Here is a 22,987-nt window from a genome sequence, read left to right as displayed (position 1 = left end):
GAATAATTATTTTATTTTGACCAAATGTGACTGTTGATGTTATAATTTGTTGCAAATCAAGTTCGTGACAAACCAAAGTGCGTTGACAAACCAAACACTCTAATTTGCCGTAAAAATTTTAGGCAAATAAAAATTCGTATTCAGTATCTTCATTCATTTTTTCAGTGTACGCATATAAATTCATAGACAAATTCGAAAACAGAACCTTCCTCATTGAATGTTCAATAGAGACTGATTTTTAATTTTGAAAATATTCAAAACAAAAACAAAAGCTCTCTTTTTAAATTGTGTGTGTGAGAAAATTGACACACACCGACAGCTCAGGTGCGCACCTTGAGCAGGCCTGCTATAGAAGCACCCTTACTCGCAGAAAGGGTCCATAGAAGCATTCTTACTCCCACAAAGGGTCCATAGAAGCACCCCTTACTTTCAGAGAGGGGCGTAGAAGCCCCCCTTACATTCAGAAAGGGGTGTAGAAGAACCCCTTATTCAGAGAGGGTTGTAGAAGCACCGGTTACTTTCAGAAAGGGTCTACAGAAGCACTCTTTCTTTCAGAAAGGGTCTATAGATGCAACCTTTCTTTCAGATAAGGCCAATAGAAGCAACCTTTCTTTCAGAAAGGGTCTATAGGCGCACACTTTCTTTCAGAAAGGATCTATAGAAGCATCCTTTATTTCAGATAGGGTCTGTAGAAGCACTATTTCCTTCAGAAAGTGTCTATAGAAGTACCCTTTATTTCAGAAAGGGTCTATAGAAGCACACTTTCTTTCAGAAAGGGTCTATAAAAGCACCCTTTTTTTCAAAAAGGCTGTATAGAAGCGTCTTTTCTTTCGGAAATGGTCTATAGAAACATCCTTACTTTCAGAAAGGCTGTATAGAAGCGCCCTTTCTTTCAGCAAGGGTGTATAGAAGAACAATTTCTTTCAGAAAGGGTCTATAGAAATACCCTTTATTTCTTAAAGGGTCTATAGAAATACCCTTTATTTCATAAAGGGTCTTTAGAAGCATCCTTTATTTCAGATAGGGTCTGTAGAAGCACTATTTCCTTCAGAAAGTGTCTACAGAAGTACCCTTTATTTCAGAAAGGGTCTATAGAAGCACCCTTTCTTTTAGAAAGTGCCTATAGAAGTACCCTTTATTTCAGATAGGGTCTGTAGAAGCACTATTTCCTTCAGAAAGTGTCTATAGAAACACCTTTACTCCCAGAAAGGGTCTCTAGAATCACCCTTACTTTCAGAAAGGGTCCATAGAAGCACCCTTACTTTCAGAAAGGGGTGTAGAAGCACCCGTTACTTTCAGAAAGGGTCCATAGAAGCACCCTTACTTTCAGAAAGCCTCCATAGAAGCACCCTTACTTTCAGAAAGGGTCCATAGAAGCACCCTTACTTTCAGAAAGGGTCCATAGAAGCACCCTTACTTTCAGAAAGGGGTGTAGAAGCACCCTTACTTTCAGAAAGGGGTGTAGAAGCACCCTTACTTTCAGAAAGGGTCCATAGAAGCACCCTTTCTTTTAGAAAGGGTCTATAAAAGCACCCTTTCTTTCAAAAAGACTGTATAGAAGCGTCTTTTCTTTCGGAAATGGTCTATAGAAACATCCTTACTTTCAGAAAGGCTGTATAGAAGCGCCCTTTCTTTCAGCAAGGGTATATAGAAGCACCATTTCTTTCAGAAAGGGTCTATAGAAATGCCCTTTATTTCATAAAGGGTCTTTAGAAGAATCCTTTATTTCAGATAGGGTCTGTAGAAGCACTATTTCCTTCAGAAAGTGTCTATAGAAGCACCCTTTCTTTTAGAAAGGGTCTATAGAAGCAACCTTTCTTTTAGAAAGTGTCTATAGAAGTACCCTTTATTTCAGAAAGGGTCTTTAGAAGCATCCTTTATTTAAGATAGGGTCTGTAGAAGCACTATTTCCTTCAGAAAGTGTCAATAGAAACACCCTTACTCCCAGAAAGGGTCCATAGAAGCACCCTTACTCCCAGAAAGGGTCCATAGAAGCACCCTTACTTTCAGAAAGGGGTGTAGAAGCACCCCTTACATTGAGAAAGGGTCCATAGAAGCACCCTTACTTTCAGAAAGGGTCCATAGAAGCACCCTTACTTTCAGAAAGGGTCCCTAGAAGCACCCTTACTTTCAGAAAGGGTCCATAGAAGCACCCTTACTTTCAGAAAGGGCCCATAGAAGCACCCTTACTTTCAGAAAGGGTCCATAGAAGCACCCTTACTTTCAGAAAGGGTCCATAGAAGCACCCTTACTTTCAGAAAGGTCCATAGAAGAACCCCTTACTTTCAGAAAGGGGTGTAGAAGCACCCCTTACTTTCAGAGAGGGGCGTAGAAACACCCCTTACTTTCAGAAAGGGGCGTAGAAGCACCCCTTACTTTCAGAAAGGGGTGTAGAAACACCCCTTATTTTCAGAAAGGGTCTATAGAACCACCCTTACTTTCAGAAGGGTCTATAGAAGTATCCTTCCTTTCAGAAAGTGTCTACAGAAGCACTCTTTCTTTCAGAAAGGGTCTATAGAAGCACCCTTATAGAGGCAGCCTTTCTTCTGTGCGAAGACCTCCTGTTCTTCTATGTAGATCTTTTATCCTTTATTTCAGATAGGGTCTGTAGAAACACTATTTCCTTCAGAAAGTGTCTATAGAAGTACCCTTTATTTCAGAAAGGGCCTATAGAAGCACCCTTTCTATCAGAAAGGGTCTATAAAAGCACCCTTTCTTTCCGAAAGGCTGTATAGAAGCGACTTTTCTTTCGGAAATGGTCTATAGAAACATCCTTACTTTCAGAAAGGCTGTATAGAAGCGCCCTTTCTTTCAGCAAAGGTATATAGAAGCACCATTTCTTTCAGAAAGGGTCTATAGAAATACCCTTTATTTCATAAAGGGTCTTTAGAAGCATCCCTTATTTCAGATAGGGTCTGTAGAAGCACTATTTCCTTCAGAAAGTGTCTATAGAAGTACCCTTTATTTCAGAAAGGGTCTTTAGAAGCATCCTTTATTTCAGATAGGGTCTGTAGAAGCACTATTTCCTTCAGAAAGTGTCTATAGAAACACCCTTACTCCCAGAAAGGGTCCATAGAAGCACCCTTACTTTCAGAAAGGGGTGTAGAAGCACCCCTTACTTTGAGAAAGGGTCCATAGAAGCACCCTTTCTTTCAGAAAGGCTGTATAGAAGCGTCTTTTCTTTCGGAAATTGTCTATAGAAACATCCTTACTTTCAGAAAGGCTGTATAGAAGCGCCCTTTCTTTCAGCAAGGGTATATAGAAGCACAATTTCTTTCAGAAAGGGTCTATAGAAATACCCTTTATTTCATAAAGGGTCTTTAGAAGCATCCCTTATTTCAGATAGGGTCTGTAGAAGCACTATTTCCTTCAGAAAGTGTCTATAGAAGTACCCTCTCTTTTAGAAGGGGTCTATAGAAGGCAGCCTTTCTTCTGTGCGAAGACCTCCTGTTCTTCTATGTAGATCTTTTATACCTTTTTAACCAATTCCCCTTATGTATTTCTTTCACCACAGGGCAAAACAATAGATAGAAATGACATTGCCCCCAGACCCAGTACCCAAACGAATACTATTTCAAGAACACGTAAAAGTAATACACGCCCTCGTCCAAAAACCATTCACGTGGATGATGGTTCAGCGGTGGATATAAGTGAAGCCTCCAGTTTATCTAGTCGTGGTAAAAAGGGCTCAAGTTCGAATATTACAGGTAAGTTATTATGATCCTTTCTCTTCCCCATGAACAATTTCTTCTAATAATTCTCCTTGAGTTAAATAAAGAAACACACTTTATAGTGAACAATGTTGTTTATTGACTGACTTGTTTGATCTGTGTGTTGTTTATTCAATTTTTTTAAATATTTTTATTTAATTTTTTTTCTTTTGTTAAAAATATTACTCGTTTTTTGCATGACTCGTTTTATATGAAATCATTTTGGGTTATAAACAAAACAAACAAAAAAAAAAAAAAAACGTACAAAAAACACACGTTCAAACCAAAACCCAGGTTTAGGCCAATTAAGTTCGAACTCAATGAGACGAGATTATTACCGAGGCTCTCAAGATTCCCTTACAGTGAAAGGTAATTGTTTTATTATTTTATTTTTTTGTTTTCCTTTTTTTAATTATACCCAAAGCGGTTGTAATAAGATGAAAACTATATATGAATAGAAATTTATTATAACCGTTTTGTGATATATTTTTATATTTATTAAAAGGTAGTTTTGTTTGATTTATTTTGATATTTAAATAACATGTGCATGCAAGTATCATTGGGTGTATATTGGTTTTTTGAGTAAAATGCGGATAATGTAGATAAGGGATCCGAGTTGTTGGAATAGTGTGAACATTTCGTATGCGTGACTTGGATAATGGATTATCCTCAACAAGCTATTGGATTTATGTGAATATATTTTCACGTTATTTAGGTAACGTGGGTAATTTTTTCACATTATTTGTATAATGTGGATAATTTTTTACATTATTTCGATATCGTGAATAATTTGTTCACGTCTTTCACCTAATTTGGATTAACGTGGATAATTATTTCATCTTATTTGGATAACGTGAATAATTATTTCACCTTGTTTGGATAAGGTGGATATTTTTTCAGGTTATTTGTATAACGTGGATAATTTTTCAGGTTGTTTGGTGACGTGAATAATTTTTGTCATTTTGTTTGGATAACGTCGATCATTTTTTTGCGTTATTTGGATGATGCAGATCCATTATTTTGATAACGCGGATAATTTTTTAACGATGATTGGATAATTGTTCACATTTAGATACTGTGGATAATTTTTTCACGTTATTTGGATAACGTCGATAATTTTTTCATGTTATCTGAATAACGTGGATAATTTGTTGTCCATTTTTAAATAACGTGGATAACTTTGAAAAAAAAACGAAAGAAAAGAAAACCAAACCCCTCTAAAGTTCACGAACCCCGCAAACGTTTTAAGGACCATGATCTGCGAATCTGCACGTGGAATGTTCGCACTCTTTATAGAGAAGGTGCAGTCTTCGCATTGACACACGTACTTGAAAAGTACAAGGCCGATATTACTGCCATACAGGAAATACGATGGATTGGGAAAGGCGTCACAACAACACCTAAAGGTGACACACTGTATTATAGCTGCCATGACGTTAAGCATGAGTTTGGTTGCGGATTTGTAGTTAGTCGGAGACTAAAACATTTGGTATCCAGCTTCACTCCAGTGAATGAAAGACTTGCTGCAATTCGAATAAATGCTAAATTCTTCAACATCAGCTTTATTTGCGCTCATGCTCCCACTGAAGAAAAGGACGAACAGACCAAAGATATATTTTACGAGCGCTTAGAAGAAACATATGACCGTTGCCCTGCCCATGGCATTAAAATCATTCTAGGCGATTTTAATGCAAAAATTGGAAAGGAGAATATCTTTGGCCCAACAGTCGGGAAATTCAGTCTCCACAGTGAAACATCTGACAATGGTATGAGGCTGATAGACTTTGCAGCTGCAAAAAACATGGTAGTTAGCAGTACCAGATTTAATCATCTCGATATTCATAAGGGCACCTGGCTGTCTCCAGATCAGTAAACAAGAAACCAAATTGATCATGTTGTGATAGATGGAAGACGTTCATCGAGCGTGTTGGATGTACGATCGTTCCTAGGCGCAAACATTGATTCGGACCACTACCTTGTTGCAGCAAAGGTACGCACCCGCTTAAACGTAGCAAACAAAGTACGAACAGACACAACACGAAAGTTAGACATCGGTAAGCTGCAATCACAACAGATAGCCACAGCATACGCCACTCAACTAGCTTAATTGCTTAATCAAAGCACTCCTCATCCCGATAACATATCAGCGCAATGGCAAAGCATTGCCCACTCCATGCAAACAGCCGCAAAATCCATACTTGGATACCAAAGACCTCCACCAAGGAATCCATGGTATGATCAGGAGTGTCGTGCTGCCACCGAAGAGAAAAATGCGGCATATAGGGCTACTTTACAATCCGTAGCAAAGCGTAGCGCACGAGAGAGATACAGGGAGAAAAGGAGAGAGGAGAAACGTCTTTTCCGCAGGAAAAAGAGAGAGATGGAAAAGCGGGAGTGTGAATGAAGTCCGAAAATTCTACCAAAGAGTCAAGCATCAAACTGATGGCTTTGGTACAGGCACATTATTCTGTAGAGACCAGCCAGGTAATTTGGTAACTGATACAGATAGTGTACTCAGAATACGGAAAGAACATTTTTCAAATCTGTTGGTATCCAATTGCAGCGAAGACGACGAAGATACCACAGTCCCAATCCCAGAAGATGGTATTGAATGTATACCGCCCAGCCAAGATGAGATAAAGACAGCAATAAATCGGCTGAAGAATAATAAGGCAGCAGGTGCCGATGGTTTACCAGCCGAGCTTTTCAAAACCGGAGGCGACACGCTGATAAGGTGTATTCTTCATCTGGCAGGAAGAACGAGTACCCGACGATTGGAACCTGAGTATCCTGTGCCCCGTCCACAAGAAGGGAGATAAGACTGTCTGCTCTAACTATAGGGGCATAAGTTTACTCCCTATTGCCTACAAGATCGTGTCAGGGATATTGTGCGAACGACTAAAGCCTATGGTCAACGAGATAATTGGACCATACCAATGCGGCTTTAGACCTGGCAAGTCCACCACTGACCAGATATTTACCCTGCGGCAAATCTTGGAGAAGACCCAAGAGATGCAGATCGACACCTACCACCTTTTTGTCGATTATAAAGCAGCCTTCGACAGCCCGCTGCGTTCAAAGCTATTTCAAGCCATGTCTGAATTTGGTATCCCCGCAAAGCTCATCCGGCTTTGTAAAATGACTTTAACTGACACGAGGTCCTCAGTTAAAATAGGAAAGAACCTCTCCGAATAGTTTGGTACCAAGAGAGATTTCAGACAAGGAGACAGCCTTTCGTGTGATCTCTTCAACATCCTGCTGGAAAAGGTTATACGAGAGGCAAACGTCAAAAGAAGTGGCACAATCTACACCAATAGTCACATGTTACTTGCTTATGCTGATGATATAGACATCATGGGCCGATCAGTAAAAGAAGTAACTGATACCTTTATGAAGGTCGAAGGAGAATCTGCTAAAGTGGGTCTGGCGGTAAACGGTGAGAAGACCAAGTAGATGGTGTCGACGCGCAATGCGTCCTTTGAGCTCATACCGACTGTGGAAGTTGGTTCCTATAATATTGAGGTAGTAAAGGACTTCGTCTACCTCGGCACCTCCGTAAACACAACAAACGTCATCAGTTGTGAAATAAAAAGAAGAATTGTATTGGCCAACAGATGCTACTTTGGTTTAAGTAAGCAGTTTAAAAACAAAGCCACATCTCGTCAAAACAAAAATAACGCTTTACAAAACGCTGATACTACCCGTGCTGATGTATGGCTCCGAAGCCTGGGTACTTGCGCAAGCAGACATGGCAGTGCTTGGTGTGTTTGAGAGAAAAATTCTTCGAAAGATCTACGGACCAATCTGCGTTGACGGTGAATGTCGACGTCGCATGAACCACGAGCTGTATCGGCTATACAACGACATGAATATTGTTAAACGTATCGAGATGCAGAGATTGCGTTGGCTAGGCCATATCATAAGAATGAGCGATGATGAACCCGCTAAAAAGGCGTATAAATACGGACCGCTTGGCGGTGCACGCAGAATTGGCAGGCCAAAGAATAGATGGCGCAAACAAGTGGATGATGAGATGAAAAGGCGCGGTATTCCAGAGTGCGAAGCAACAAATAGAGAGAAATGGAGATCTTTTCTTAGTTCGGCCTATGGAACAAATGTTCTGTAATAGGCCAGCTAAGTAAGTAAGGATAACTTTTCCCAATTATTTAAAAAACGTGGATAATTTTTTTCACGTTTTTTAGATCACATGAATCATTTTTTCATATTATTTGGATAACGTGGATAACGTTTTCACATTAATTGTTTAACGTGGATAATTTTCTTGCGTCATTTTTGGATAACGTGGATAATTTTCTTAGCTCATTTTTTGATAACGTGGATAATTTTTACACATTATTTGGATAACGTCGATAATTTTTTCACGTTATCTGGATAAAGCGAATAATTTTTCACATTATTTAGATAACGTCGATAATTTTCTTACGTCATTTTTGGATAACGTGGATAATTTTCTTACGTCATTTTTGGATAACGTGGCTAATTTTTTTGTCGATATTTGGATAACGTGGATAACTTTTTCAAATTATTTAAATAACGTGGATAACTTTTTCACATTATTTAAAAACATGGATAATTTTTTCACGTTATTTGGATAACGTGGATATTTTTGGCGTTTGTTCGATAATTTGTTCACGTTATTTGGAAAACGTAGACAATTTTTTGGCGTTATTTGAATAACGTGCATATTTTTGGCGTTATTTGGATAACGGTTATGGCGGTTTATGGATAACGTGGATAAGTTTTTGGAGTTATATGGATAACATGGATATTTTCTCACGTTGTTTAGATAACGTGGATAATTTTTTCCCTTTATTGGGATAAGGATGGATACATTTTCACGTTATTAGAATAACGTGGATTTTTTCACGTTATTTGAATAATTTTTTTCAAGTTTTTTGTATAACGTGGATAATGTTTTGCTTTTTTGGATAACTTTTTACATTGTTTGGGTAACGAGGATAGATTTTCACGTTTTTTGGATAATAAAAAAATCATCTACATTTTTTGGATAAATAATTTACAATTTTCAAATAATGTGGATAAAGCGTCAACATGGTACCGATGACTCGAATAACCATAATACATTACTCGGATATCACGAATAATGCATCAACACTTTTTGGATAACTCGGATAACTTGTCTACATTATTCTCAAATATACCTACATATAAGATTTTAATATTTATGAAGGAATGTTTTTTTTTTTTAGTTACAATTTGTAATTCTAACGCATGCATTTAGTATTAAATATTCTAAGCATATACAAATAGGCTTCTAACTAACACCTCTATTCCCCTCTGCCCCATCCCTCTAAACAAAATATTTTAGTGTGTCTCTGTGTATGTTGTATTGATGATGTATGTATGATTTCTCTTTTAATTAGAATCACCGGATGAATACCCAAGTACTAGTTCAACACCGATTGGACGACGGGGATCCTATAAGTTATCTAAAGGTTGGTGGTGGGCTTATAAACAAAAAAAAAAAAAACAGAAAAGCTGCATACAAACTATTTAGCTTCTAAACATAACCTCTATACAATCTATATATGGAATATGATTTACTTTTGGTTTTCATTTATTTACCCCACCCCTTAGTCCTTGTTGTTAAGTTGTTTGATTGTGTTTTCTTCTATGTGGTTCTTCTAAGTTCTTTAGTATCTTAAGTTAAACAAACACTGCTTTAACCCCACCTCTCTTTACTACCCCCTTTTCACTGCAAGGAAATGTTTTTTTGCAAGAACATAAAAGCAACAAATTAAATGAAACTGCAAGAGGATAACCACTCTACTACTACATGCTTCCTAATTTGTGGACCGATTAACACGAGTCCACACACATAACACGTTGTTAAGGAAAAAATTAAGCCTATTTGATTGACTATGGTTTGCGCATGCTTCTTCTTATTATTTACCATTTTTAATTCCCCCCTGCGTTCGTGCGTTCATGTGTTCGTTCCCATATTAATCTTTGCATTACCTACTAATATCAAACAATTTTTCACATATTCTATAATATTTTTACAACAAAAGCAACAATTACCCAACGGGTTTAGGTTTGAATTTGGTTTAAAGGTTCCATTTTTACAAAGATTTCCAGCAATGAGGTTGTTTTCTCTACCTCCCATCATGTGTTTCTAATCTTGAGGTTTTGGGCTTGTTCTCTTTTTTTTACTTTCATTTTTTTGTCAAAAAGGTTCAAGGTTTATTGTTTTATAATATGAACAAGAAAACGTATTTATATTTATTTTATTTACTCAAAATTTTATCAAACATACTTCCTTTAATATATAATCCAAAAATATTCAACAAAATTATTTTTCAACAACAACATCATCAAAAAAACTATATAAATATGGGAATGTTTTTCCAGAACCAAATGTCGAACGAGGTCGTACTCTATCACGTATATCTGTAGCCAAAGGAAGTACACTAAATTTCCGTGGGCGAAAATCAAATTCGCTTATGAACCTGTGCGGTAAGAGTTTCTGTCACCATTATTTTTCTTTCCCCCTGTTTTCCCCCCCTTTATGTTTCGTTTGTTCTCCCCTATTATTATTGTTATATATATTTCATCCCATATTGAATTGTTTTTAAATGTTACATTTTCGTTACACTTTGTTTCATTTTTTTCGGTTTTGGGAAGAGTTATTTCTTTTCGTTATTTTTTATGATATGATTATTAAATATTTTTATATGGCTTGGTTATTTGGATATTATTGTTTTTTTTTTATTAATTATATATTTATATTTCTTTTTTAAATATCTTGTGTTCATTCGGCACTCATATGCATAAAAAAATATACACAATGAATACCACCATCACTTCACTACACTTAAGCACAGCTAACCTATATATACGAATACAATACTTTTATTGTTAATAATAATTCGTCATTATAAAGTTTAGTAATATGTATAAATAATATAGAAGGAAATTGTGGAATAATTGAATAATCTGTTTTCACCGTTTAGATAATATGTTGATAATACATTTCCAAAACGTGAATAACATTTCGACGTTGTTTGGATAGCATAGATAATATTTTCAGGTTTACATGGATATTTTCATCTTATTTGGATAGAGTAGAAAATATTTTTATTTTATTTAGATGACGTTAATTATATTTCTACGTTATTTGGATAATGTGGATAATATTTTCACGTTATTTGGTAACGTGAATAATATTTTCACGTTATTTGCTAACGTGGATAATATTTTATCCTTATTTGGATAAAATTGATAATAATTTCAGGTCATTTGATTAGCGTAGATAATATTTTCTTTATATTTGGATGACGTGAATAATATTTTCACCTTGTTTGGATATCGTGGATATTATTTTCGCGTTATTTGGATAGAGTCGAAAATTATCTGAATTATATTTTCATGTTATTTGGATAACGTGGATAATATATGACATTATTTGAATAACGTGGTTAATATTTTCTCCTTATTTGGATAAAATTGATAATAATTTCAGGTGATTTGATTAGCGCGGATAATATATTCCTTTTATTTTGATATTTTCACGTTATTTGGATAGAGTAGAAAATATTTTTTATGATTTCTTAGATGACGTGAATTATATTTCCACGTTATTTGGATAATGTGGATAATATTTTCACGTTCCATTTTTGGATAACGTGCATAATATTTAATCCTTATTTGGATAAAATTGATAAAAGTTTCAGGTCATTTGGCTACTTACTTACTTAGCTGGCCCATTACAGAACATTTGTTCTATAGGCCGAACTAAGAAGAGATCTCCATTCCTCTCTATTTGTTGCTTTGCACTCTGGAATACCGCGCCTTGTCATCTCATCATCCACTTGTTTGCGCCATCTATTCCTTGGCCTGCCAATTCTGCGTGCACCGCCATGTGGCATGTATTCATACGCCTTTTTAGCGGGTTCATCATCGCTCATTCTTATGATATGGCCTAGCCAACGCAATCGCTGCATCTCGATACGTTTAACAATATTGATGTCGTTGTATAGCAGATACAGCTCGTGGTTCATGCGACGTCGATATTCACCGTCAACGCAGATTGGTCCGTAGATCTTTCGAAGAATTTTTCTCTCAAACACACCAAGCACTGCCATGTCTGCTTGCGCAAGTACCCAGGCTTCGGAGCCATACATCAGCACGGGTAGTATCAGTGTTTTGTAGAGCGTTATTTTTGTTTGACGAGATGTGGCTTTGTTTTTAAACTGCTTACTTAATCCAAAGTAGCATCTGTTGGCCAATACAATTCTTCTTTTTATTTCACAACTGATGTCGTTTGTTGTGTTGACGGAGGTGCCGAGGTAGACGAAGTCTTTTACTACCTCAATATTATAGGAACCAACTTCCACAGTCGGTCCGAGCTCAATGGACGCATTGCGCGTCGACACCATCAATTTGGTCTTTTCGCCGTTTACCGCCAGACCCACTTTCGCAGATTCTGCTTCGACCTTCCTAAAGGTATCAGTTACTTCCTCTACTGATCGTCTCATGATGTCTATGTCATCAGCATATGCAAGTAACATGTAGCTATTGGTGTAAATTGTGCCATTTCTTTTGACATTTGCATCTCGTATTACCTTTTCCAGCAAAATGTTAAATAGGTCACACGAAAGGCTGTCTCCTTCTCTGAAACCTCTTTTGGTACAAAATTCTTCGGAGAGGTTCTTTCCAATTTTAACTGAGGACCTAGTATCAGTCAAAGTCATCTTACAAAGCCGGATGAGCTTTGCGGGGATACCAAATTCAGACATTGCATGGAATACCTTTGATCGGAGGGGACTGTCGAATGCTGCTTTATAATCGACAAAAAGGTGAAATGTGTCTATCTGCATCTCTTGGGTCTTCTCTAGGATTTGCCGCAGGGTAAATATCTGTTCCTTCCATATCCTGAGCACGCTATCTGTATCTGTTACCAGATTACCTTGCTGGTCTCTATAGGAGGATGTGCCTGTACCAAAGCCCTCTGTTTGATGTTTTACTCTTTGGTAGAATTTTCGGACTTCATTCTGGCTCCTGTACATCTCGATTTTTTTCACACTCCCGCTTTTCCATTTCTCTCTTTTTCTTGCGGAAAAGACGTTTCTCTTCTCTCCTTTTCCCCCTATATCTCTCTAGCGCGCTACGCGTTGCTACTGATCGTAAAGCCGCATTTTTTCTTCGGTAGCAGCACGACACTCCTGGTCATACCACGAATTCCTTTGTGAAGGTCTCTGGAATCCAAGTATGGATTTTGCGGCTGTTTGCATGGAGTGGGCAATATTTTGAATCAAGGTTTGCGCCTCGGAACGATCGTACATCCAACACGCTCGATGAATGTCTTCCATCTACCACAACATGATCAATTTGATTACTTGTTCTTTGATCTGGAGACAGCCAGGTGCCCTTATGAATATCAAGATGATTAAATCTGGTACTGCTAACTACCATGTTTTTTGCAGCTGCAAAGTCTATCAGCCTCATACCATTGTCAGATGTTTCACTGTGGAGACTGAATTTTCCGACTGTTGGGCCAAAGATATTCTCCTTTCCAATTTTGGCATTAAAATCGCCTAGAATGATTTTAATGTCATGGGCAGGGCAACGGTCATATGTTTCTTCTAAGCGCTCGTAAAATATATATTTGGTCTGTTCGTCCTTTTCTTCAGTGGGAGCATGAGCGCAAATAAAGCTGATGTTGAATAATTTAGCTTTTATTCGAATTGCAGCAAGTCTTTCATTCACTGGGGTGAAGCTGGATACCAGATGTTTTAGTCTCCGACTAACTACAAATCCGCAACCAAACTCATGCTTTACGTCATGGCAGCTATAATACAGTGCGTCACCTTAAGATGTTGTTGTAACGCCTTTCCCAATCCATTGTATTTCCTGTATGGCAGTAATATCGGCCTTGTACTTTTCAAGTACGTCTGCCAATGCGAAGGATGCACCTTCTCTATAGAGAGTGCGAACATTCCAGGTGTAGATTCGCAGATCATGGTCCTTAAAACGTTTGCGGGGTTCGTCAACTTTAGAGGGGTTTGTTTTTCTTTTCTTTCGTTTTTTCATAGTTGGCTGTTTTTTCTAGGGGAGGGTTACTAACCCGACGCCCAAACCCAAGTTTTTAACGTTCTTATGGGTGAACGCGCGGCACATGTTAGCTCACTACCTTTAACGGGTGTTAAAGGCAGTTCCCCAGGTGACACCACGGGGAGGTCAGTGTTTACTTGAGATGAAAGAGGGACCAAGATAAATCCTGGGCTTTGCCATGTTATAACCGGTCAGGACCGTTCCTTGGCATCTTTCATCCCTTATGTCACCCTCAGGTCATTTGATTAGCGTAGAAAATATTTTCACATCATTTTTATATAATGTATAATAATTTCACGCTATTTTGATAACATGGATACTTTTTTACGTCATTTGGATTAATAATGGATAATATTTTCCTTTTATTCGGAGAAAGTGAATAAAATTTTCTCGTTATTTGCGTAACGTGGATAACATTTTCAACACGTTTGGTTAATGTAAATAAGATTTTCACCTTATTTGGATAACATTGATAATAATTTCAAGTTAGAGGAATATCATGGATAATATTTTTACATTATTTGGATAATATGAATAATGTTATCACGTTAATTGAATAACGTGGTTAACATTCTCAATACGTTTGGATAAAGTGAATAATATTTTCACCTTATTTGAATAACATGGATAATAATTTCAAGTTAGTGCAATATCATGGATAATATTTTTACATTACGTTGATAATATGAATAATGTTATCACGTTATTTGAATAACGTGGCTAACATTTTCGAGTTGTTTGGATAATGTGGATAATATTTTCAACTTATTTAAATATCATGCATAATATTTTCACGTTATTTGGATAACGTGGATAATATTTTCACGTTATTTGGATTATCTGGATAATATTTTCAACTTATTGAAATATCATGTATAATACAAGGTGGCGCAAAAATAAACTTCCGATGTTTTTTTGGCTGTAATTTAAAAAAAATTAAAAACGTCTTATTGATTAATTTTATTTGGTCTTTTAATTTTTTTACATCAAGTCGAGAATGTGATGTCAGATAAATGGCCGCCGCCATAGTTTATTGTCATTTGAGCCTTTTTTATGGCATTTTCCATCACTTTGCCAAAACTCAAATTCTTGACGGATATTGTCTTTAAGAGCTGAAGGAGTCTAAAGGCTTGTTGACATAAACCCGCGACTCCAAAAAGTCCCACAAAAAGAAGTCTGGAGCGGTCAAATCCTAAATCTGCGACGAAATTCACGTTGCGCCAAAGTCAACGACCGATTACACTGTGCAACAAAATTCAATTTTTTTTTTCAAAATGATGCACAGTGGATCCACCTATTGGCCAAAAATAAAAAAATTAATGTCAAAATTTTGGTACAACATCTGGCAAATCTGACAGCTATGACATGGACCTTTTTTACAAATATATTAATTTGTGTTTCATTCGAACGCGATCTTCTTAAGAATAGCTTCAAAAGTCGGAACATTTGACTAATATTTTTTGTTGTGAATACAACCTATTTTTTAAGTGCAAGTAAATATATTCAAAATATCGCGAAACTAATACGTATAGCAAAATATTATAGTGGATTTTGAGGGCGGAGGTAATAGCTTAATTTTCATTAAAAATAGTGTTTTTGAGTGTTGTGGAATTCTAATTAGCTGCATATTTTCTTGGTGTATTTTGTAATGCCAATTCGATCATATACTTAAATTTGACCTAAGGTTTTAGTCATGATGCCCACCACTGCCCACCTCGGGAATAATTTTCCAAAGTAGCTCATGGATTAAAGATTATTCAGTATTAAAATCAGCTGCCATCTAGTGCCAGACTATAAATGGTGGGCCGCTGACTAAAGCTGCCCTAGAATAGGGTTTCTATGGATATATTAGCTTATAACTCAGTTATCTGACCACGTACATTAACATAATTGGTATCAGTGGCAAGGTGAAGAAATCTTCTTCCAAATTTGCCTTACGTTGGCGGTACGTGTCTTCCAGGAAGAACGCTAAAAGATCAATATTAAAAATTTTACCAATTTTCAGACAAAAATATTGATTTTTTTAATCCGCTAAATTAGTTGTATTTTATGTTGTTTTGGAGATTGTTTTGTTTCCCCAAGCCTATTTTTGCATCATAAGATAATCGGGACCTTTGTTCATGTCATTTGGTATTAACAGCATAAAGCAATCCTTACCGTATACCCCCTCCAGAGGGGAAAGGGGGGGGAGAATTTTACGCTCATGGTTTCATAAAACACTCTTCGCAGCAACACAAAGCTGTAACCAGCGCATTAGCTTGATATTTACACGGGAAATATTTTTGGCCACTTTCTCCATACATGTGGATCCACTGTGTGATGGGAAAAACCGTGTAGATTATGAAGGTAGAGCTAAAAATATGAGACACGTGTATCGGCGTTTTTAAAGTTTACGTCGGAAAGTAACCAAAACAGGCGGGGCAAGTTCCGCCCATTTTTAAATTTTTCGAAATATTCGAGTTTAGATATCTTCGAATCCTTGCATTTCAGATATATAGTGTCCTTGGCAACTTTACTTAGGAGGGTTTGGGAAATATTTTTGTTAAAAATTCTAAAAATTCCCTCATGCGGTTCATCATCTTTTTTGTCCTTTTTTCGAAAATCTTTCAAAAACTCATTAAAAATGTGATCGTATCAAATCCGAATATTCTACAAAATTGTTCGCCATAAAATTTTGCTATAGGTCTCAGAATACACCAAATCTGTAACTCTTGTCTAATCGCCAGGAACCTGTAAAAATGAAAAACACGTTTTAGGGTTAAAGTCGACTTCATCTGAGTTTATTCAAAATTGTCCCACAAACCATAATTTTAGAGAGATGATGTCAGAGACAAAAATATTCTTCGTCAAATTTCACCATAGGTCACCAAAAAAATGAAATGTCTGTTTACATTCTATAGCATGAAAATATCAGTATCAATTTTGCTGAAAAAACATGAAAGTATTTCCCAATTTTTTGATGAAAAATTTTTCCTTTTCTAGTTGATACATGGAAGTAATATAAAACTTGGTTATAGGTGAAAAATGTCAAGGGATGAAAGATTCTACACAAAATTTCACTATGAGTTTCAAAATAAACCATAAATATAGGTGTCATATGGGCTCTCACATGCACAATTTGGTGTGGCCCGAAAAAATACAATGATGGGACTCACTCCTACTTTGATGGCATTTACGGAATTAACCCTAGCAATTGACATAAATGACTATATCCTAACTGGGTTCGTTATGGTAATTCATGGTACAGCAATTTATGTCAATTGCTAGGGTTAATTCCGTAAATGCCACTAAAGTAGAAGTGAGTCCCATCATTGTAGTTTTTTGGACCATACCAAATTGGGCATGTGAGAGCCCATATGACACCTATATTTTCACTGGACCATAGCCGTAGACCTCTAGTGTATTTTCGTATGCAATATAAGTAACCAATGGCTTATCCTAACTACGGGATTTAAGTTGAAAGTATTAAAAATACGCAATTTTGTCAGGTCCGATCTGGGTTTTTTTATATTTATCAAATATATAGTCACCACAAATGTTTTTAAAGCTGTTTAAATCGAACGCAGAACATATTCTGTATAAATTTTAAAACGAAAAACCATCAATAAGATATTTATATTTTTGAATCACAACGACAATCTGTATGAAAATTGGAAAATATGGACCTAAAACCTATATATCAAAAACAAGTGCTGCTAAGAATGTTATATGTTATGGTTACAGATTTCTTTTATTCAGAGACTCATCATGAAGTTTCATTTGGAACATTTCTTTCTTTAACAATATTCCCAAAAAGTAAAGGATTTTGGGGATTTAGAGTACATAGATTTATGGTTTATTTTTTTAAACTCATAGTGAAATTTTGTGTAGAATTTTCATCCTTTGACATTTTCATCTATAACCAAGTTTTATATTACTTCCATGTATCAACTAGAAAAAAGAAGGAAAAATGTTTCATCAAAAAATTGGGAAATACTTGCATGCTTTTGCAGCAAAATTGATACTTATATTTTCATGCTATAGAATGTAAATAGACATTTCATTTCTTTGGTGACCTATGGTGAAATTTGACGAAGAATATTTTTGTCTCTGACATCATCTCTCTAAAATTATGTTTTGTGGGACAAATTTGAATAAATTCATATGAAGTCCAACTTTAACCCTAAAACGTGTTTTTCATTTTTAGAGATTCCTGGCGATTAGACAAGAGTTACAGATTTGGTGTATTCTGAGACCTATAGCAAAATTTTATGGCGAACAATTTTGTAGAATATTCGGATTTGATACGATCACATTTTAAATGAGATTTTGAAAGATTTTCGAAAAAATGACAAAAAAGACCCCTTTGATGAACCGCATGATGGTTAAAATTTTTAACAAAAATATTTCCCAAACCCTCCTAAGTAAAGTTGCCAAAGACACTATATAACTGAAATGCAAGGATTCCAAGATATCTAAACTGCAATATTTCGAAAAATTTAAAAATGGGCGGAACATGCCCCTCCTATTTTGGTTACTTTCCGACGTAAACTTTAAAAACGCCGATATACGTGTCTCATATTTTTAGCTCTACTTTCATAATCTACTCGATTTTCCTTGTCATTTTTTTTGTTGTCGCACAGTGTTATTGGTCAAATAAATAGTCACCAATATTCCGCGTTCTGGAGCAGTGTAGCGTAACATTGTTAAAGTGTATTTCGCATGTGTTTACTACACAAATGTCAAAACAGAACTGACATTAGGGGCCAATCGCAAAATTTATAGCATTTTCTGATAGGAGGATTACTTTTGCGCCACCTTGTATTTTCATTTTATTTGGATAATGTGGATAATATTTTCACATCAATTATTTAGTGCGGATTTTTCACCTTATTCGAATAACTTGTATATGAAATCCACATTATTTGGTTCACGTGGACATAACATTCCAACTTTATTTGATTAAGTTGAACCACGCTTTACCACATATAAAATCACGATTTATTCAGAATCTCTGTTAAATATTGTGTCAGAATATGTTAGTGGTTATATTGCTAATGATGTATCCATCGGCATTATATGTAACTCCACTTGCCCAACGATCTTCTCATTACTAATCTTATTAAACCCTGTCATATTTTGAAAACAGTTCCGAATTGAAAACTTGGAAGTTCGTGGCATATTTTTATGTAATCTTTTTTGTGAACTTTCAGAGCAGTTGATATATGAGATCTACGTCAAACGGTTACAAATAAGAAAATGTATACCCCAGTCATAGGATACCGAATAAGCCCCAAACAAACAATGAACAAAGCTGCGGTTTTATTAGAGAGTCCGAGCACAAGGTTATCTCGTTTAAGCTAGACCTAGCGTCCCCTACCTGTTTTCGGGATGTGTAACCTATGAACCGGCTAAACCCCAAACATTGAAAAAAGTTGCAGTTCTTATCAGAGGGAGGGATATTTAAGTGAAGAATCATGAAGCACAAGGCTATCTCATTTAAGCTAGACCTTGGAGCCTATTCTGTAACTTTTTAACAACTCTACTCATTGTTTATTTTACAACAATTTCATTTGTTTCTTTTATTTTTTTTTTTTACAAAAACAAAAGAAATTTAAACAATATCGGTAATTGTGAAAAGTTACAGAATAGGCCTACTAGCGTCCCCCTACAAGTTTTGGGCATAGCAGAAAAATGTGAACTGCCTGCGGGGTAGAGATTTCCACTGCGTTGTATGTCCATTGGTCATTGTGCAACGTTAGTTCGCTCGCCGACTTACCTCTATCACCCTTTGTTGGGGTTTAGAAGTTGGGCCAGCTACAGAATCAGTCTATACCCTCCCAGAGGATTTGGACCCCTTCTTCTTCTTTCTTTTTGGCTTCTTCTCAGCTTTCTTAGAGGGCTGCTACGTTGCCGCATTGGAAGAAGGGGTATCCTTATCAGAGCTGAAGTCTTCTCCCATCGTCACCTCTTTGGAGGTTTCGATGGGGGTTACTCCCGCTCTTGACGTAGGGATTTCACTGACATGCACTTCCCTTTTTGGTACGTGAGGATATTCTCTTTCAAATTTTCTCACAAACTTGAGGTTAGACCGTATCATTTGAAATTTCCTTACGCTGATGGTATTGGGGTCCTTATTGGCATACCGATTGCAATAATTAGTTGCCCTTCGGTATGATTTTCTGTCTTTTGTTTCCTTGGCTTTTGCAGAAGTGGAGGTCTGTGGATTTAGCAAATTGTCCATCTTTTCGACAGGTTCTTCGCTCGCGCCACTCTCCTCCTCTACTGCTTTTTGCTATAGAAGCAGAGGTTTGTCGGAATTGTCCGACACCAAAGCATCACCTAATGGGGGATCATTAGCTAGACTAGAGGTAGAGATATGGATCACTGTCGCGTCCATATCTTCCTCCTCCTCAGTCAGCGATAATTTTTCCCAAATTTCATCCGGGATGCTATCCTCCTTGAGTGTCAAGGGGACTCTTTCCTCAATTAAATTGAGGAGTAAAAGGCTCTGTCTGTCCAAAACTCTCGTTAATATGGTCCAGTTCCGGAGCGTCGTCCCCGCCCATATTTCCAGTCCGATTTGTAGCAGAGTTAGAGCTGCTGTCAGTAACGTTAGGGGAACCGTTGTCAATGTCCATATTCGTAATTGTCAGGGATAATGAGGAGGTTGCACTTGTGAGTGTGAAGACTGAGGGTGCCAAGCCATCCACACCTACATCAGTCGAAGGTTCATTTTGAGGTTTTTGGTTTTTTTTTGTTTAAATTTCGAATGCTCATGAAATATTTAGCTGAGGTCTACCGCGGCATAGCCTCCTTACCACGGCGAGGGCATGACAATTACTCGTTGAGACGCCCAGGTATCAACGAGGCTCCGTTCAAATACAGCTGGTACCCCAACTGCAAACATTTAGAACACCGATGGGCACATGGTCGCTTAACACCCCGGTGTTAGGGGATGTCAGCAATTTTTTTATTTGGTAGGAGATTACTACCAAATATGTGTCACACATTCCAGATATACACAGTGGGTGTTCAGTGCACTGTATTGGTTTGTGACAGTAGAGGTGGATAACCTTTGGTCGGTCACAACCCCCAAATCAACACTTTATGAAGCTGAGTGGAACATTGTGACGTCTAGCCCCCGCATCGCACCAAGATCGTTATCGCCGGCTTAATGGATTCTTGCTGTAGACGCCGGTACAAGTGCCTTCCTCCATGTTGGAACCGTCCACAGGAGAGGTACTTTTAGTCTAAATGTCCATACTTGAATGAATTACAAGACGACTGCCTATATGACTACAATGGTCGGCTTCTGAACAAGTTTATCTTTTGTGCCAGCAAGTTTCTCCACCCCTTCGGGTACATCCCCCACAAAATTTCAAAAATATTTGCACAAGTGCACTTTAGGAACTCGTCTCAAATCGGTAAACAATTTTTCGGCACCAAGATTCTTCCAAACGTATATGAAGTTTTCGGGTACCTCTCACATAACTTCACTATTATTATTGCTTAAGTACAGTTTAAGGGCTGTTTTAGCGCAACTAATTCTTGTGGTTCTGTTTGCAGCGATATGTTTATAGTGAACAAGTCCATGCTTCTTGACATGCTAGTCTAAAAGCTCTAAAAAATCCACGCTCACCAACTAAAGTGCATGATGGCACCACTATCGAAAGGAATCATTCCCAAATGGAATATATCGCCTCATTCAATGAGGCACCTTCTATGTATGTAAGCAGAGCGTACTCATTTATTCCGTTCACTATTGTTAGGATAAATACCACAGTTTGGTACATCCAAAAAGTGCTACAAAATTCTGAAAATCCCTTAAATATGGAAATTGTGGGGATCTGTCCACAGATAAAGGTCTCAGTTTACACAGGCTAAGGTTTTTCTCTATATTTCTCCAGATACTGGACCCAAAATTTTCCAAAAAAATCCCACAGACCCCAAACAAAAATGTTTTTTTTTTTTTTTTAAGAAAAATGAAGGAATTATGATTTTATTAAGGGTCCATGCTGACACTTAGCGTACAAAAGTTCAAAATGTTTGCAGTTATTTGCAGTTGAAGAGCATATATGGCGTGGTTTTGATATGTTTACTGTACTTAGTCCTTAAGGTCCCTATTGTAACGCTATAAAAGATCCCTTTTGAGGGCTTTCTGTTATAGGAGAGGTTTTATATCTAAAAATATCTTATTAAGAACTCTTCTCTTTTACCTTTAAATATAGCTTAGTAATTTTCTAGATTACCTCGTTTGAGAGCACAGAATGTGGAAGACACATGAGTCTTACTATATCATAGGTCTTATTGAGGTATGTCTACATAATTCAGCTTTTGAGCCACAAACTTGTGGAAGTCTTCTTAAGATAGGATTTACCTATAGACAAACCTTTGGAACACCTACACAATACACTATTAAGCGGGCTTAAATGTCGTTTAGTGGCACATCCGGGGGGAAGTCCATACTTCCCGAGATATGGGTCTTGACATTTCGGACATATATCTCGGGAAGTATGGACTTCCCACCGGAAAATTATATATCGTTGTATTCAGGATGCCAAGGGCTATCTACTGTAAAAATTTCAGCCCGATCCGAGAGGTGCCCCTAAACAACCTAAAGGTGTGAAAGTACGAAATTTCCGAAATGTCAAGACCCATATCTCGGGAAGTATGGACTTCCCCCCGGAAAATTATATATCGTTGGAATCAGGGAATCCCAAGGGCTACCTATGGTAAAAATTTCGGACCGATCCGAGAGGTGCCCCTAAACTACACTTGTACATTAAGCGTTCTAATAGTTTTCTGGACTTCGTTCGCACAAAAATTTAACATTTTTGCACAGAAATCCAGTTTAGGTCCACTTCACAGATCATTCTGAATTTCAGAATATCGTATATCTACTAGTCCCTTTGGTCCTAATTATATTTGTTCATGCATTCTTCTAGAGAAATTTTATAATTTCCCAAAAACTCTACAGACACCAACAAAAAGTTATTTTGTACGAAAAATTAAGGAAGTAAGTTTTTTTCGTCGCGTAGAAACTGTTGGATTTAATAGTTGAATATTAAGGGCCCCTACTGTTGACACCTCCCGCTCGTATGTTTCAACTTTTTGCGGTTATTAACAGTTTAAGGGCAGATCTGGGTTAATTTATTTTCAGATTTTTACCGCATTTAGTTCTTGCGGTACTTACCGCAATT

The 22,987-nt window shown here is 37.0% G+C and overlaps 1 protein-coding gene across 36 annotated transcripts in view; it reads left to right on the top strand.

Moving 5' to 3' along the window:
- The window catches only part of Patronin (calmodulin-regulated spectrin-associated protein patronin), a 78,373-nt gene that overhangs the window by 42,252 nt on the left and 13,134 nt on the right, over window positions 1–22,987 (top strand). For 13 of the 36 annotated variants that reach the window (XM_073954981.1, XM_073954996.1, XM_073954965.1 and 10 more), the window contains 4 exons: window positions 3,515–3,707; window positions 4,005–4,079; window positions 9,116–9,187; window positions 10,104–10,208. In XM_073954981.1, the coding sequence (XP_073811082.1) occupies window positions 3,515–3,707; window positions 4,005–4,079; window positions 9,116–9,187; window positions 10,104–10,208 (445 nt within the window). The remainder of the gene's footprint in view (window positions 1–3,514; window positions 3,708–4,004; window positions 4,080–9,115; window positions 9,188–10,103; window positions 10,209–22,987) is intronic. The other 23 variants (XM_073954988.1, XM_073954972.1, XM_073954975.1 and 20 more) reach the window with 5 other exon arrangements.

The sequence above is a fragment of the Musca autumnalis genome, unplaced genomic scaffold (genome assembly GCF_047663935.1).
Source record: "Musca autumnalis isolate F117 unplaced genomic scaffold, ASM4766393v1 scaffold_5, whole genome shotgun sequence".
Classification (NCBI taxonomy): Eukaryota; Metazoa; Arthropoda; class Insecta; order Diptera; family Muscidae; genus Musca; species Musca autumnalis.
The sequence above is the reverse complement of the archived record's forward strand: the minus strand, read 5'-3'. Positions and strand labels throughout refer to the sequence as shown.